Below are 15,592 nucleotides of genomic sequence, written 5' to 3'. Positions count from 1 at the left end.
GATAATAGGTTAACTCCAGTTTTGGGGGAGGGAACATAATAAATTTCTTTATGTGCAAAAACAGCTTAATAAATTGCAAACAGGGACTCAAAGGAGGGCATCACGGTTGAAATTTAGATAGCGCTGAACAAAGGGCTGGGGACCTGGGGCAGCCAGGAAGTGTGGAAGCCCACGGGGGTGGGGGAGCACAAGCTCCGTGGCGCCCTGTTACGCAGATGAGTCTCCCAGGCAACCGGATGGGTGGAGATCTGCGGCCCGGGGATCAGACCCCCGCCCCTTTCTCTGAAAAGGTCTTTGTTAGTCAGAAAGGGGTTTCAAAGGGGAGAGCCTGTTTACATCCGTTTACTTCACTAATGCAGATTTCCTTTATAGATGGAAGTTCTTTTACAAAAGGGCAGCCTTTCAGACTCAGTCTGGTCCGCAGTTTTTCAGAATAGCCATCTTGAAACGCGCCCAAGAAATATATTCCGGGGTGGCATATTTTGAGGTACCACGGGCTGCTGTGATAGAAATTGTCAGACACAAGGGCATCACAACGCTTAGGCCCTCGATTCCCTACAAGGCTCAGGGGCCGGTAGCTCGTTCCCGGAAGTGGCCAACCCGAGGCCTAGCCCGCGCGCGCTGAGATCTCCGGCCGACCGCGGCCTCGAGGCGCGAAAGGGCTGCTGCCCCGCCCCCTCCCGCGGGGCGCCCTCGCGGCCGACCTCGCCTTTTGCGCATGCGTGCACGCGCTAACTCCGCCCACCGAGCTCCGCGGTCGGAGCCATTTCGCCGCTGCCAGGGTGCAAGAGGCCGCGTGCTTTCTAGCGGTCTCTGAAGGAGACCCGAGTCGCAGACGGTCTTAAGAGGGCTGTGCTCTCGGGCACCGGGAAGCGGAGGCTGGTAAGGAAGAGACTCTGGCGTCGGGCAGGGCGGCGGGCGGGTGGTGGGGCCGCGGCTCTGCGGCGGCTTTGTGTGGAGCGCTGGCGGCGGCGGTGGGGGAGGGGCGGCCGGCGCCCAGATCGCGAGTGTGCGCGTGCCCGCCGTGGCGCACTTGGTGTGCGCGGGCCTCGCGTGCCCCAGGCACCCGCTTTCTCCCTGTCCCCCTCACTTTAGTCCCTTGCACGCCAGACCCGCAGCGTCTACCTCCGGGCCTGCCGGGGCGCGGTCGCGGCCGGGGGAAGGTGGGGGTGAAGCGCCTACGATGGTTGTCGCGGAAGCGCCGCACGTGCGCAGGGCCCGTGGGGCCTTCTTTCATTCACGCGACCAATCGGCGCAGGCCCGGTGGGTCGGATACGGCCCCTACCCTTCCCTCAGGGTGGTGGACGGGTGCGGTGAGGAGCAGGCGGCAGAGAAACAAAGATCTTGGTGTGCCGGCCGCGGAGGAACTGAGCGTGTGCGCGGGAACACCACCCTAGGGAGGGTGGAGGAGGGGGCCTCTGGCCCGGGCTGCGTCCGCCTCCGCGCGGTGGCGGCGTCAGTGATGGCCGAGGCCGAGACCTGGGCCTGGAGGGTGGAGAGGGGAACTTAAGAAAACGGGCTTCAGGTGGTGAGAGTTGCAGCACGGTTGCCTGGTGTACAGGGAAGGTGGAGAGGAGTGAATAGATAGTTTCCGCCACCACGCAGTTTTCGTCCTCTATCTTCATGAAATTGTGGCTTCTCAGATTGGGTCTATTTTCTGGGACAAATTATTCTTGGTATCAGTTTTCTCTCTTTTTTTTTTTTTTAAAGAGAAAAGGGAATCGTAGTAATGCTTATTGCAAAGATGAAATTTTAAAAGTAGTCCTTAAAATGATCCCTTGAGGATGTTTGGCACATAGTAAAGGATTTTCAGGGAGTGAATTCCCACTCCCGAATTTTGATTTAATTTAGTGGATGGTAGTGCCATTAATGGATATGGAGGGTGGTTGGAACAGATCCGCGAAGGAAATTTAAAATTCCTTTTTGATTGAGATGCCAAGTTTGCATGCAGATGGATATGTTGAGCGCTTAGATGAATTTGACTTTGAAACTTGAAGACAAAGTAGATTAAACTTTTTAATATTTTGGCCCTATGTATAACCGAGTTAGATGAGACTACCTAGAGAGAAATGAATTTAGTGATCTAGTATTTAATATTTTGAGTTACTCATTTACTGAGTTGGTTTTTTTGTTTTTTGTTTTTGTTTTTGTTTTTTTTGAAGTAATTACTCAGGGGTGGAATTTACAGGTGGGCATTATTTACAATCACTGTTACAAAATACTAGGAATAATCTGATTAAAAAGAAAGGATTATTTTGGTTCAAGGTTTCAGTCCAGGGTGATTAGATTAACTCTACTGCATTTTGGCCTGTGGTGATTTAGCACATGGTGGAGAGTTTTTGGTGAAACAAACAAATATAACCTCCTTCTAGGGTGGGAGTTGGAGATCCTATACCCTTTCAAGGGCATGCTCCTTCTCCCCTTAATACAGGAAGGCTTTTCACTAGGCTCCACCTCTTAAAGATTCCACCACCTTCCAATAGTACCATGGACTGGGAATTAAACCTTTTACTGGGTGGGTCTTGGACTTTTACCTGAACCATAGCAGACATCTTTATCTCCACAATTTTTCTCAAAATGGGATATTCCATTCCCTTCACCAGATGACTGGCAAGTTTATCGTAGGGACCAACTTGATGTTATTAGACTTAATACTAGCAAAATGCACTGGTAATGGTTTTTTTTTTTCTCTCAGCAGACTAAATTGATTATTCCTCCCTCTGGTTTTATATTTTGATAATTATTTAGACTAGCATTCTAGACTCTCCATCATTTTTAGTATTTTATAGTCTGGAGTAGAGGGCAAGTGCCAACAAGTATGATACATTGGGTTTCAAGGAAACTTATTTCCTACAGGGTTTTTTGTTTTGTTTTTGTACCAGAGATTGAACCCAGGGGCATTTAACTGCTGAAAGACATCCCAAAGCTTCTTTATTTTGGGACAAACCTCTCTAAATTGCTAAGATTGGCTTGGAACTTGCAATCCTTCTGCCTCAGTTCTCCCCAGTTGCTGGGATTACAGGCTTTCCCTGCCTCACATGGTTATTTATTTATTTATTTTTGTGAAGGGATTGAACTCTGGCACTGGACCACTACACCACACCCACAGCCCTGTTTTGTATTTTTATTCAGAGACAGGATTTCACTAAACTGCTTAGTTAGCACCTCACTTTTCCTCAGGCTGGGAAGCTGGCTTTGAACTTGGGATCCTCCTGTCTCAGCCTCCTGAGCCTCTTGGATTACTTCATGCCCCACTGCACCCAGTACACCTGGCAATTCTACAAGCTATTCCTAAAAGAGTTTTGGTGCCTAACATTTAATAGATCACTGTCCTCAGTTCAAGAAAGGGATGCTTAATGTATTTGTATGTCCCAATATAATATGTACTCTGCAGCATGAAGGATAGTCTGCTAGTAGTCAGAAAGAGAGGAGACGACTACACAAAATTATTAATGGCCATTTCTTTCTTCCCTCTTTTTTTTTTTTTTTTTTTTTGTACCAGGGATTGAACCCAGTGGAATTTTACCACTTTATATCCCCACCCCACCTTTTTTTGAGACAGGGTCTCCCTAAATTCCTGAGGACTTCACTAAGTTGCTGGGCCTGACTTTGGACTTAATTCCTCCTACCTCAGTCTCCCTGGGATAACAGGCATGCACCACCACACCCAGCCCATTTTTTAATATAATATTCTGTATTTTGAATTTATGCCTCCATCATGAATGAATTACTTAAGTTTCCTAAGCCTTAGTTTCTTCCTATGTAGACAGTAATAGAATGTGCCATAAATTCCATTGTTGATCAGTAAATGAGTTAAAACAATAGATGCTCCTTGTAGAATGTAGGACATTGCATAAAATATTTAAGAAGAGATAAAAATCATTACTAGACCCCAAAGATAACCATTGTGGGGAAATTTCTTTACAACCTTGATCTGTTGACCTAGATTTTAGTAATTTCCAGGTAATGTTTTATTTCCAGGTTTTGGTATCATGCTATTTTTAACCAACTTTGTTTTCTTAGGTCCAAAGAAGACTCCTGAATCATGGGTGACGTTAAAAATTTTCTGTATGCCTGGTGTGGCAAAAGGAAGATGACCCCAGCGTATGAAATTAGAGCAGTAGGGAACAAAAACAGGCAGAAATTCATGTGTGAGGTACTACAGAATACAGTTCCTTTATGTGAATTATAAAGCTAGTTTTGTGGCTAAAATAAGAATGCTTTTGTTTGTGAATGTTAAAAATCAGTTGCACAGTGGGGAAGAATAGTTCTTGTATTGTGACTGCTATTCTCTTTCATTATAAATCATTTCCAAGAAAGCATTATTTATAGAATAATATAATAGATAAATAATTCTAACTAGAACTTAAATCTTCCTCAACAGTAGTAAAAATTAGAAAAGTTAGATAAGCTGTTTGTAATTTTACTACATCTTTAGAAACAAAGTGCTTGAAAGAGTAATTGGAGAGGTTGTTATCAAATCAGGTTTTAATGTGATTAAACATGTTACATGAGAATATCTGAGCCACTTAAATGAATATTTTTATTTTATAATTTTAGCTTCTCACTAGATAGTACGGTTCAAGTTTTTTTAATAAGGTAGCCTTTGTGTTCTCAGGTGTGTTAGTTTTTAGTGTACTTTTAGAGTACTTAACTAAAAGTTAGCTGTTTATCTCTTAATGGACTATTTGAATTATAAGATTTTTAAGTAGAATTACCCAGCTTTAATACACTTTTTTTTCCTTGACTCTTGAAGGTTCGAGTAGAAGGGTATAATTACACTGGCATGGGCAACTCTACCAATAAAAAAGATGCACAGAGCAATGCTGCCAGAGACTTTGTTAACTATTTGGTTCGAATAAATGAAGTAAAGAGTGAAGAAGTCCCGGCTATGGGGGTAAGTACTTGATATGTATGTTGTATAATGGAATGATAAGTGGCTTCCTTTCACCCTTCTAGGTTCTTGGGGGTCAAATTAAACTAATATAAAACAGATTACCAGAAAAAGTACCAATTTATCATACGGGCAGGAACATAACTGAAGAACAGCACATATACTAAAGTTGGAATGAACAGTGAATACTTCAGAACTCAATGAGTTCTGAAAGCTTATACAGATGATCCCTGGCTTTTGACCATTTCTACTTGAAATGGTGCAAAAGTGATAGGCAGTCAGTAGAAATGGTACTTTTGAATTTTGGCCAGACTACCAATAATACAGGATAAGAAACTCATAGCTCCCAGTCATCTCTCTGATCACAAGGGTAAACAGCTAATATTCTACAGTATACTGTTGCTGAGCTATTAAGTTTAGTAACTTAGGTGTATTAAATTCATTTTTTACCTTTTGCCTTACAATGAGTTCATTGTAACATAAGAACCTCATACATTGAGGAGGATCCTTCTGCATCCTCAGAAGAAGAGGTGGTCTTTCTGGGCTAGTTGCCAACCTTTAATTTCCTGTCCAGTGATACTGTAAAATTTTACCAGATTGATGAGAAGAGAGGATTCAGGACAATTGAGTTCCTTTTTGGGGGGGTCCCTCTTATAGACAGATAGTTCCCACTGCCCTTCGCCTCAAGTCCAAAGATGCATATTTTGTGGTGCCACTTCCTGGACTCTTTCAGTTGTAAGATTATGCAATCTCAGTATGTATGGAAGACATAGACTCATAATTTTTCACTTAGCAGAGGGGAAAGTGTTTTGTGCAGTGGAATATCATTTTTTTTTGATCATCTAATTATTTTAATTGTATTATGTGAGAATAAAACAAATACCCAAACATCTTTTTTTATTGGTATTTAATTAAATTTAATTCTTATTTATTAAAAAATGAAGCTAAACATTTTCCAAAATATTGAGGAATTGTTGACGTGGTTTAGGTGAAATCTGTGGGATAACAAAGAGAAAGACGGTTTTTATAAAAGGTTTTGGCAGCCTGGTGCAATGGGGCAGTCCTGTAATCCTAGCACTCCAAAGGCTAAGGCAGAAGAATCACAAGTTCAAGGACAGCCTCCAGCAACTTAGCAAGACCTCTCTCAAAAAAGGACTGGTGTGGAGCTCAGTGGTGGATTGTGCCTGGGTTTAAATCCCAGTACCACAAAATACAATATTTAAGAATATTGTCTATATTAGTTTTTTTTCTTAGTACTATACTAGTTTTAATAGGGTTCTTACGTTCCCTGAATTTATGTATTCCAATCTGTTTATGAAGTTAAAAATGAATGTTTCAGGTCTTCCCACTGCTTGACCTAAAAGTTTTTAATTTAAAAAGAATTAAGGAAGATTTCTGGCTAAGGAAAAAAACATTCTAGCAAATGCCCTTCAAGTATCTGAAGTCATTGGTTATTGCTACATTTGTTAAAATCCATCCTATCTATTGCTTTATAGTGTAGATACTCTGGTGGCAGATTGTCTTAGTTTTCTTTCAGAAGACTTTTCTATTGACGTGTTTCTGGAAGAGTATTTGTATTTAGAGACATGTTCTTACTTAGATGGCATCAAACTTCACGCCTCCTGCCTGGATCTCCCAAGTTGCTGAGATAACAGGTGTGCACCACTACACCCGGCTTGATTCTATTTCCTTGAGTTGGTTACATATTTTCTTCTGTCAGAAAATTTTGGATTGTATCCCGGGCACTTATTTATTTGTATGTGGTGCTTAGGATCAAACCCAGTGCCTCATGAATGCTAGGAAAGCACTCTGCACACTGAGTTACAACCCTAGTTCCTTACAAAGAGTATTTATTTGGTAGTTTTATCAGGCAATTAATTTTGTTTTAGATGCAAACTAAAACAATCTTTTGTATGTTAGAAGATTAGAAAATTGTTGCCGATTGGCTTAGAGTTTGCCCTCTACAGGAGCTCAGTGTTTAGCCAAAAATTTGGACTATTTTTCAATCAAAATTTGAGGCTCCTCCTTCCTTCCTCTTGTCTTTTTAGGTTTCCTTTCACACTTTCTAACAGTTTTAATTTCCCTAAACTTTTTGACTCTCAGCTGGAGAGAAGCTGCCTTGCGGTGGTTTCTCACCCTTGTTATAACCTGATTCCCAATTTCAACTGCCCTCCAGAATCAGCCTACTTTTCACTCTTCAGTGCTTGCACATAGTTGGGGTGTTTTGTGTTTTGTTTTTGCATTTCCCCTGGAATGTTAACTTCAGAAGTGAGTCTTTTAACATGCCTTGATTTTTCCTGTCACTGCATCCCCCTATTTCAGTTCCTTTGTTTTAGCTACACTGGTATTCTAATTCCTGTAATGTTTCATCGCCTATATGCCTCAAAATTTTTGTACTTAAGGTTTCCTTCTGCCTGGAAAACTATTCCTTAACCTATCCTATTAAAGCCAGGCTTGGTGTTGCATGCCTGTAATCCCAGTGGCTCGGAAGGCTGAGGCAGGAGGATCCTCCCAAGTTCAAAGCCAACCCCAGCAATTTAGCAAGGCCCTAAGCAATCAGTCCCTGTCTCTAAATAAAATACGAAAAGGAGTGGAGATGTGCCTCAGGATTTAGCACCCCTGGGTTCAGTCCCCAGTAAAAACTAAAAATTTACATCACAAGTCTATTTCTATTTTAATTACCACCTTTATCTTCCCCATCCAAGGTGTTATCCCCATACACCTCCATTTTTCTACGTGGTATTTATTAACTCAAACCAGTACTACTAAGGTGGGGATGGTTATGTCCTTTGAGGACATTTGGCAACGTAATGGAGATATTTGTAATAATTGAAGGGGAGCTACTGTTTGATAGTAGGTAAGAGATCAGGGTTGCTGCTAATATCCTATACGATAGCTCCACATCTTCCTACAGTAGTTGACCTAAAATGTCAAACCAAGGTAAGAAATCCTGTTTAACCTCCCCATTCCAGGCATATCCTATTCAGATTTTTTATTTCATCCTGCACTTGTTCTTTCATCCTACAAATTACTCAGCATAAAGGATATTTCAAAAAAATTTTGTTGGAAGATTTGAGATGTATATAAAAATAAGAATAATGTAATAAAACCCCAATGTTTACTTTTCAGCGTAGCCTTTTGTTATTTTGAAGCAAATCCTATCATTTGTTTTAGACCTCTGAAAGATCATTTCTTGTTTAAACATCAATTTTATATCAAAAATAGACAAAAAAGCAAAAAAAGTTTAATATCATTAAATATGCAATTAGTATCCTGATTTTCTAGTTCTATAAACATTTTTCCCTTCCTTTTACAGTTTTAACTTGTGCTTCAAATGATTTCTATTGGTATCTCTTAAGCCCCCTCTCTCCTTTCCTAAGCTATTTATTGAACCCAGGGGCACTGTACCACTGCTCTAAATCCCACCTGTTATTTTTGAGCCAAGATCTCCCTAGTTGCCCATATAACCTCTAATTTGGAATCCTCCTGCGGCATCTTCCTTAGTTAAGTAGATGGGTTACAAGTGTGTGCCACCACTTTTAAACCCAAGAAATTCACTTTCATAATTTTTTATCCTGAAGAAGATAGATCAAAGTCCAAATGGTTCATGGCAATATTTTTTGTTGTTAGTTTAAAGTTGGCAACAATCCAAATGTCCATCAATATGCTGTTGCTTGGGCTATGTATGTCCATATAACATATCAGTAAGGTTAAAATTTACATAAATCAGTATTTAAAGAAGTAGGAAATTCATTAAATACATAATGATATTCTCTTTGGTATGTTTGGCAGCTCAAATATGCCCTTAGTTGGCTCCTTCCATTGTATTTTTTCTCAGATCTAACTTCACAAGCATGGCTTTCCCAAATTTACTCAAAATAGTGATCGTTTACATTGCCTATGTCTTCTATCTAGTTCTTCCCATTAGAATGTAGTTTCATGGAGATAAAACATCTGCCTTTTTTTGTTGTCATATCTTCCCTCTAGAATGATATCTAGTTCATGGGAGCACCTATAAAAGATACTTAACTGAATGTTTGTTCATTAAATGTACTAAATGAGCCAGGTACAATGGTGCATGCCTATAATCCAAGCCGCTCGCAAGGCCTAGGCAGGAGGATCCTGAATTCAAAGTCAGCCTCAGCAATGGCGAGGCACTAAGCAACTCAGTGAGACCCTGTCTCTAAATAAAATATAAAATACAGCTGGGGATGTGGCTCAGTACCCTGAGCTCAATCTCTGGTACCGAAAAAAAAGATACTGAGAAAAGTAAGTGACAGTACAAGCTGATATTATTGTTTGTGGAAAAATTATATTTATATACTTTGTATATATTTTTAAATGTGTGTACACACACATACTCTCACTCTCAGGTGAAAAGTTATGCGTGATTTTTACTGCCTGAAATGAGAACTGAATGGTTTTGTGATGACTTTAAAAAAAAAAAAAGATGGGACTGAGATTGTGGCTCAGTGGCAGAGTGCTTGCCTAGCACATGGGAAGCACTGGGTTGGTTCGATCTTCAGCACCACATAAAAATAAAAATAAATAAAATAAAGGTATTGTGTCCATCTACAACTAAAAAATTTTTTAAATGATGGGGAAAATATTGTGGGGAAGAAGGTAAGACACATGCACCTCCTTAATACATTAAAAGAATTTTCTAGTTCTTGAACATAAAAACACTGACTCTGCTTTGACTTTTCCTCTCACAGATTGCTCCTCCTCCACCCACTGTTCCTGCTGAGACATCTGACACCACAGCAAGTACTGGAGGAGAATTACCAACAACCATGGGAGGACCTCTTCCTCCACATTTGGCTCTCAAGGCAGGTAAGGGACTTGAATATGTGTGCATGACTGAAGATACTCAGTCTTTCTTGGTTATCATCTTAGCTTTCTCATTTGGAGAGGAAAAAACTAGAGTAAACTCGAGATGTTAAGAGACATGACCCATGATTATCTTAAGTTTGTCAGTTACTATCAGATCATTTTATTTTTCTTAAAAATGTTCTGCAGCATAAGTGTTTTATTAATTTTTGCCTCTGAAAAATTTTGTACAGGCTAGAACATTTATTTAAAGGGTCTTAGAATTTTTTCAAGTGGGAGGTGCTGTAAATCGTACCTGGTTTCCTATGTTAGGCAAATTCTCTCAATATTGAACTAAACCCTTAGCTTGCTTTTTCTTGTTTTTCATTCTACCAGCTATATTGTAGACCAAATGTTACGTACGAATCAGCCCTTAAATCTACTACCCATTAAGTAAGCAAACATTGTCAGATTCTGCATATACTTTTATTGGAATGTCTACTGTAAGGAAGAATAAGTAGGATTTTGGTCAGATTGCTAAGGCTCAGATCCATTTTTTTTTCTTTTTTTTTTTTTTAATATTTATTTTTTTAGTTGTAGTTGGACACAATACCTTTATTTTTATGTGGTGCTGAGGATCGAACCCAGGACCTTGCAAGAGCTAGGCGAGCACTGTACCACTGAGTCACAACCCCAACCCCTTCTTTCTTTTTGTTTTTGTTTTTTTTCCCCCAATGCTGGGGATGGTAGGCAAGCACTCTATCATTGGTCTGCATCCTCAGCCCTCTTTTCAGATTGAAAATTTAGGAAATAGCATCTACTTAATAAAATTGCTTTTAGGAGTAAATAAAAAATTACTAAAGTAGTCAGCTTTAGTAATCAGCACTGTTGTTATGCTTTCTCATAAGAGTCATCACTTTCTAGCTGGGTGTGGGTGGGGCAAGAGAATTGCAAGTTCAAGGGCAGCTTTAACAAATTAGTGAGGTCCTGAGTAACTTAGTGAGACACCCTGGGTCAAAATTTTAAAAGGTGAAGGAGGGACACTGGTGACTTAAAAATTACACATCCCTGGGTAGAATCCCCAGTACCAAAAAAAAGTCATCACTTTCTTACACCTCTTCATCTCTTTATTTCCACGAGCAGTCAGTCCTATAGTTGACTTGTCAGGTTCTTTAGTAAAGAAACATTGAATCTATTACATATTTGTAAGAAGTCTAAAATCTTTACATGCTGGATTGTTTGTCACAAACTGTTGCTCATGATTTAAAAAAAAATAGCTTCATCAGCCTTGAAATTTGCAATTTAAATCTATGTTTCAATATAACACTTCAATTAAGTTGTGAAGATTTCAGGCCTTTTAACAAATTGTTGGAACTTAAAGCGCCAAATGTTTAAACATAAAGTGCCAAAATGGGGCTGGCGATGTGACTCAAAGCGGTAGCGCGTGTGCCTGGCATGCTCGAGTTGCTGGGTTTGATCCTCAGCACCACATAAAAATAAAATACAGATGTTCTGCCCACCAAAAACTAAAAAAATAAGTATTAAGAAATTCATATTCTCTCTCTCTCTCTCTAATAAAATTAAAAAGTGCCAAAATCTACATTAGGAAGACTCTAAAATATTTAGGTTTTTTTTTTCTTTTCTTTCTTTTTTTAACCTTGATTCATCAAGAGAACAATTGTTTTCTTTAACAGAAAATAATTCTGGGGGAGCATCTGGCTTTGGTGCTCCTGGACCAACCTGGGACCGGGGAGCCAACTTGAAAGATTACTACTCAAGAAAGGAGGAACAAGAAGTACAAGCGGTAAGTCACCCACTATTTTCACTTCTGGAAATGTAATTTGGGACTTGATTTACAGCAGGGTTTATGACATTAACAAGTTAATAATTCAGTGACTCTTTTAAATGATTATTTAAGACTTCACATGAATTACCATAAACCTAAACTACTGGTTAAATCTGGGCAGATTGCCTATGGGAAAAAAAAAAAAAACAGTACTTATCCCTGGTGATAATGTAAAAATTTCTTCTACTTTATAGGAAATGTAATTATCTCAGGAAATCTCACTTCATAAGCACAAAGCAAAAATATATTAATAGTACATTTCTTTCAATACATTTAAAGTAGTGAGCACAAAAATTGTCAGTTTTGGAACAGTTCATAAACAGTATACAATACTATACAATAGCTTGTTGATAGACAGGATCTTTGGGTGCATTAAAAATTAATTCTGGGCTGGGATGTGGCTCAGTAGCAAAGTGTCTGCCTTGCATTCACAAAGCCTGGATGCAACCCCATTTCCAAAAAAAAAAAAAACCCACCAAAAAACAATTTTTTTTAAATCACAATGGATTCTGATTGTTTGGACTAAGGTTAGAAACTTTCATAGTATAAAAGATAGTGCAAAGAAGATACCGTTAATTAGAACAGATTTTTAAAATTAAAACAAAAATACTGTTAACATTTTTGTGTCTTAAGTATGAATAACTTCACTAAAATTGGTGCAGCCAGATTTAATTATCACTGGTTCCACAGACTCTAGAGTCAGAAGAAGTAGATTTAAATGCTGGACTTCATGGAAATTGGACCTTGGAAAATGCTAAGGCTCGCCTGAACCAGTATTTCCAAAAAGAAAAGATCCAAGGAGAATATAAATACACCCAAGTGGGTCCGGATCACAACAGGTTTGCTTGTTTCGCTCTTTCTTTCTATAGCACGTTAAGGTTGTTTTGAATATTTGTTGTTGAATGTGTTCCATTTTTGTGTTAACTGGTTTATTGTGTGGATCAGCAGTTTACTGTGGTTGTGGTTGTAAGAAGATATGCAAAATCTCGGTGATGCTGGACTTTTTAAGGTTCTCATTTAAGTCTGAGGCCAAAGTTACAGCCACTAGTACTAAGTAGTTCATTGGCATTGTTTGTGATGCTAGACTTAAGGTTCACATTTAAAATCTGAGTGGCCAAAGTTAACAGCCTCTAGTAGTGGCTTGTTAATTGAGTTAAAAACCAGCTAGAGGTGACAATTTTGTTCATTGTGGTATTCTTAGAGGAAGTTCTAAGTACTATGTGTTTAATGGGTCACATTACATGTACGTTTCATACTCAGGTTGATTGTATTGCATCTAGATCCACATTTCATTTCAGGTTGAACGTCGCCGGCTTTCTTTGAGAGTTCTGTTGTTGGCATTTAAGGGCTGTAAAGTTAAGGATGACCTCAGTCTCTATATGTGGTTTAGCATACTTCTTTGTTGTTTAATGTATAAATCTGAACATAAAGGAAAGTTGTTAATGTGACAGTATGTTTCTCAGCCTGCTTGCTGTTCTTCCTAAGAGCATTCCAGGGTGTAGTAATTATTACTCCCAGGAAGGCTCATATGGATTAGACTTTTCTGGGGGGACTATTTTTATTGGAAGAGAGTGAAAGTTTTAATGGAAACTTTCCATATGATTCGATTTGCTGTCCTTAATTATATGAAATAAATTGTCAAAATAAATTACAAACATTTTCTTGAAAATCTTGGATGCATTTAGCAACCCTAAAATAATTATTACTAAATTGAAATTTTGACTCAATCCAAATGATAAGAGCATGGCTCCTCCTGCTTCCCACTGTTTTATTCAGTCCTGAATTCTCAAATTTATACTTTATTTCTGCTGTCATATTCTGAAACCTTATGGATATAATTGAAAGATAACACTTGTTGATGATTGGTTTTCTTTAATAAATTGTTCTGAACTAATTGGGCATAGTAGCACTTGGTGATTTTAAGAATAAGATACCTAAGTGTACCTGAAGCTCATTGTTTGCAAACATTTTTTAATATTAGAATCTTATTGAATATTGATACATAGAAGCAAAGAATTCAGGACATGACAACGTAGGAGGCAGAGACAGTTGGGGGAGCTGGGACAGCATTGCTCTTTGTATGTCCTTTATTAAAAGGCATAACAGACAGCAACACCAGAGGTCTGTGTTCATACACACATGTGCTGCTGCTTAGGCTGAACTAAGCAATCACATGGGATACTATTGTAAACTGATTTCTGGTGTCGCTGTTCCCCCTAGGTGGAGGAGAATGAGATTGAGTGCTGACTTTAAGCCTGGCTGAGAAACATACTGTCATCGGTGTCATTAATGAAAGGGTGGATGTTGTTCCCCTGAAAGCCAGTGGCCTTTGATCCCTGAAGCCGCTGTGCCTGAAGGTCAGTTCACAAGAGATATAGGAAGGAGTCTAACAGTTTTTTCTTAAGCCTTACCTAACCTTTTATTCACAGCACACAGACAAGATTAGAATGTGCCTGATCAGTGAAAGGACTAGAGTGCTTAGTTTTCAGTTGGCAGTTTTTCCCTTGTGTGAATATGTAATTTCTGTAGACTCCCCTCACGTTTTAGCTGTAACATTAAAAAGTTTTATTTTCTAGGACCTGATTTAAGTAAATGCCGTGTAAATAGGTCACATTTTTTGTTACTAAGGCTGCTTCCAACTGTAGGGAGATAATGGAACTCTGCCTTAGTGTATGTGCATGTGTGAGTTTGCATGTGTTAGCTTATCTCAGTAGTCTTTAATGGGTGGCGTACCTTTGGTTCCAGCACCACCCCACCCTCCACCCTCCAAACAAAGTATCCCATGCGCAGGGATTTTAAGTTAACCATAACTGTAATTTGAAGAGTTTTGGGGGCTCTAACATTGAATGTGTTCTAGCTATTTAGACTCCAGCCTTTGGAATAAGTAAGTAAATATAGAATCTGAAACCCTAACATTTTCTTTTCATGAACCATTGGCTCATCAACTTTGATTATAAATATCTTATGCAGTGTTGTATATTATTTGAAGTTTACATACTTTGTTCTAGGATTGGACAGAAATAAATGTTTAGAATGTTCCTTTGCTAAGTTTTGCCTAAAGCAGTTGGAAAGCCTGCCTGACTTGGGAGATCTGGATTTAGTTATTTCTGACAGTGAAAATCCTAACCGTGTTTGTATGTGTTGTTACAGGAGCTTTATTGCAGAAATGACCATTTATATCAAGCAGCTGGGCAGAAGTAAGTGTTACTGCTTCCTTGGTGCTTTTTAAGTATTTGTATTTTAGTCTATAAAATAAACACAATAGACTCATGTACAGGAAAAGAATTTTAACAAATTTAGTAATATGCAGAATCACAATAGCAGTATATAAAGTACTACACTCAAATGAGGGCTAGATTAAAGCTAAAAGAGATTAAAGGAAAGGATGTGGTGGATGAGGAAAGGAGGAATGAGGCTCTCACAGTATGAGAGTTGTCGTGTTATGAAGTCCTCCAGCCACCCATGATGATGGCTGGACCAGTTATTAGATCCAAGTCTCTTCTTCCAGTGGAAAGGCATTTCCTACACACCAAAAGGATATGGGGTGGGGAAGAGTAGGCTTTTTATTCTGGATATTGTTGTAAACAACTGATCCAAGCAATTTCTGTAATACTGGCTTCAACAATTTAGTCCCACTTGACTTAGCAAGACCTTGTCAAAATAAAAAGAGCTGGGAAACATGGCTCAGTTGTTAAAGCACCTCTGGGTTCAATCCCTGGTAGCGGGCCCCGCCCCCAATTTTTTAAAATGCTGTTTGTATTTGCTCTTAACTTCACCGATGGAGATAGATTTCATTTATAGATATGAATTTCTTTTTACAAGATGGTTGCCTTTAAATCTTAATACTGTTTGTAGTTTTTTATCATAGGCATTTAAAGTATGTATATTTCAAAGAATATTAATATTATATGAATAGACTCAGAAAGTCATAAAGTCAAGGTAAATATGACCCAGCAACTTATTTTGAGATTCTTTCTCAATATGAAAATGGCTGGGGATTATCTCAGTGGCAAAGCTCTAGGGAGTTCATTCCCAAATACCAA

General features: G+C 39.1%; 1 protein-coding gene across 2 annotated transcripts in view; it reads left to right on the top strand.

Annotated features, from left to right (window-relative positions):
• Positions 1–749: 749 nt before the first annotated feature.
• The window catches only part of Dhx9 (DExH-box helicase 9), a 41,735-nt gene continuing 26,892 nt past the window's right edge, over positions 750–15,592 (top strand). The window contains exons 1-7 of one of the 2 annotated variants that reach the window (XM_027934938.2): positions 750–882; positions 4,024–4,156; positions 4,757–4,897; positions 9,610–9,727; positions 11,398–11,507; positions 12,240–12,388; positions 14,700–14,746. In XM_027934938.2, coding sequence (XP_027790739.2) covers positions 4,046–4,156; positions 4,757–4,897; positions 9,610–9,727; positions 11,398–11,507; positions 12,240–12,388; positions 14,700–14,746 — 676 coding nt within the window. In that variant the 5' untranslated portion in view covers positions 750–882; positions 4,024–4,045. Of the gene's footprint in view, positions 883–4,023; positions 4,157–4,756; positions 4,898–9,609; positions 9,728–11,397; positions 11,508–12,239; positions 12,389–13,809; positions 13,907–14,699; positions 14,747–15,592 lie in introns of those variants that run through there. The other variant, XM_071600239.1, reaches the window with a different exon arrangement.

The sequence above is a fragment of the Marmota flaviventris genome, chromosome 12 (assembly GCF_047511675.1).
Source record: "Marmota flaviventris isolate mMarFla1 chromosome 12, mMarFla1.hap1, whole genome shotgun sequence".
Classification (NCBI taxonomy): Eukaryota; Metazoa; Chordata; class Mammalia; order Rodentia; family Sciuridae; genus Marmota; species Marmota flaviventris.
Note: the sequence above shows the minus strand (reverse complement) of the source record. Positions and strands in the feature narration are given on the sequence as shown.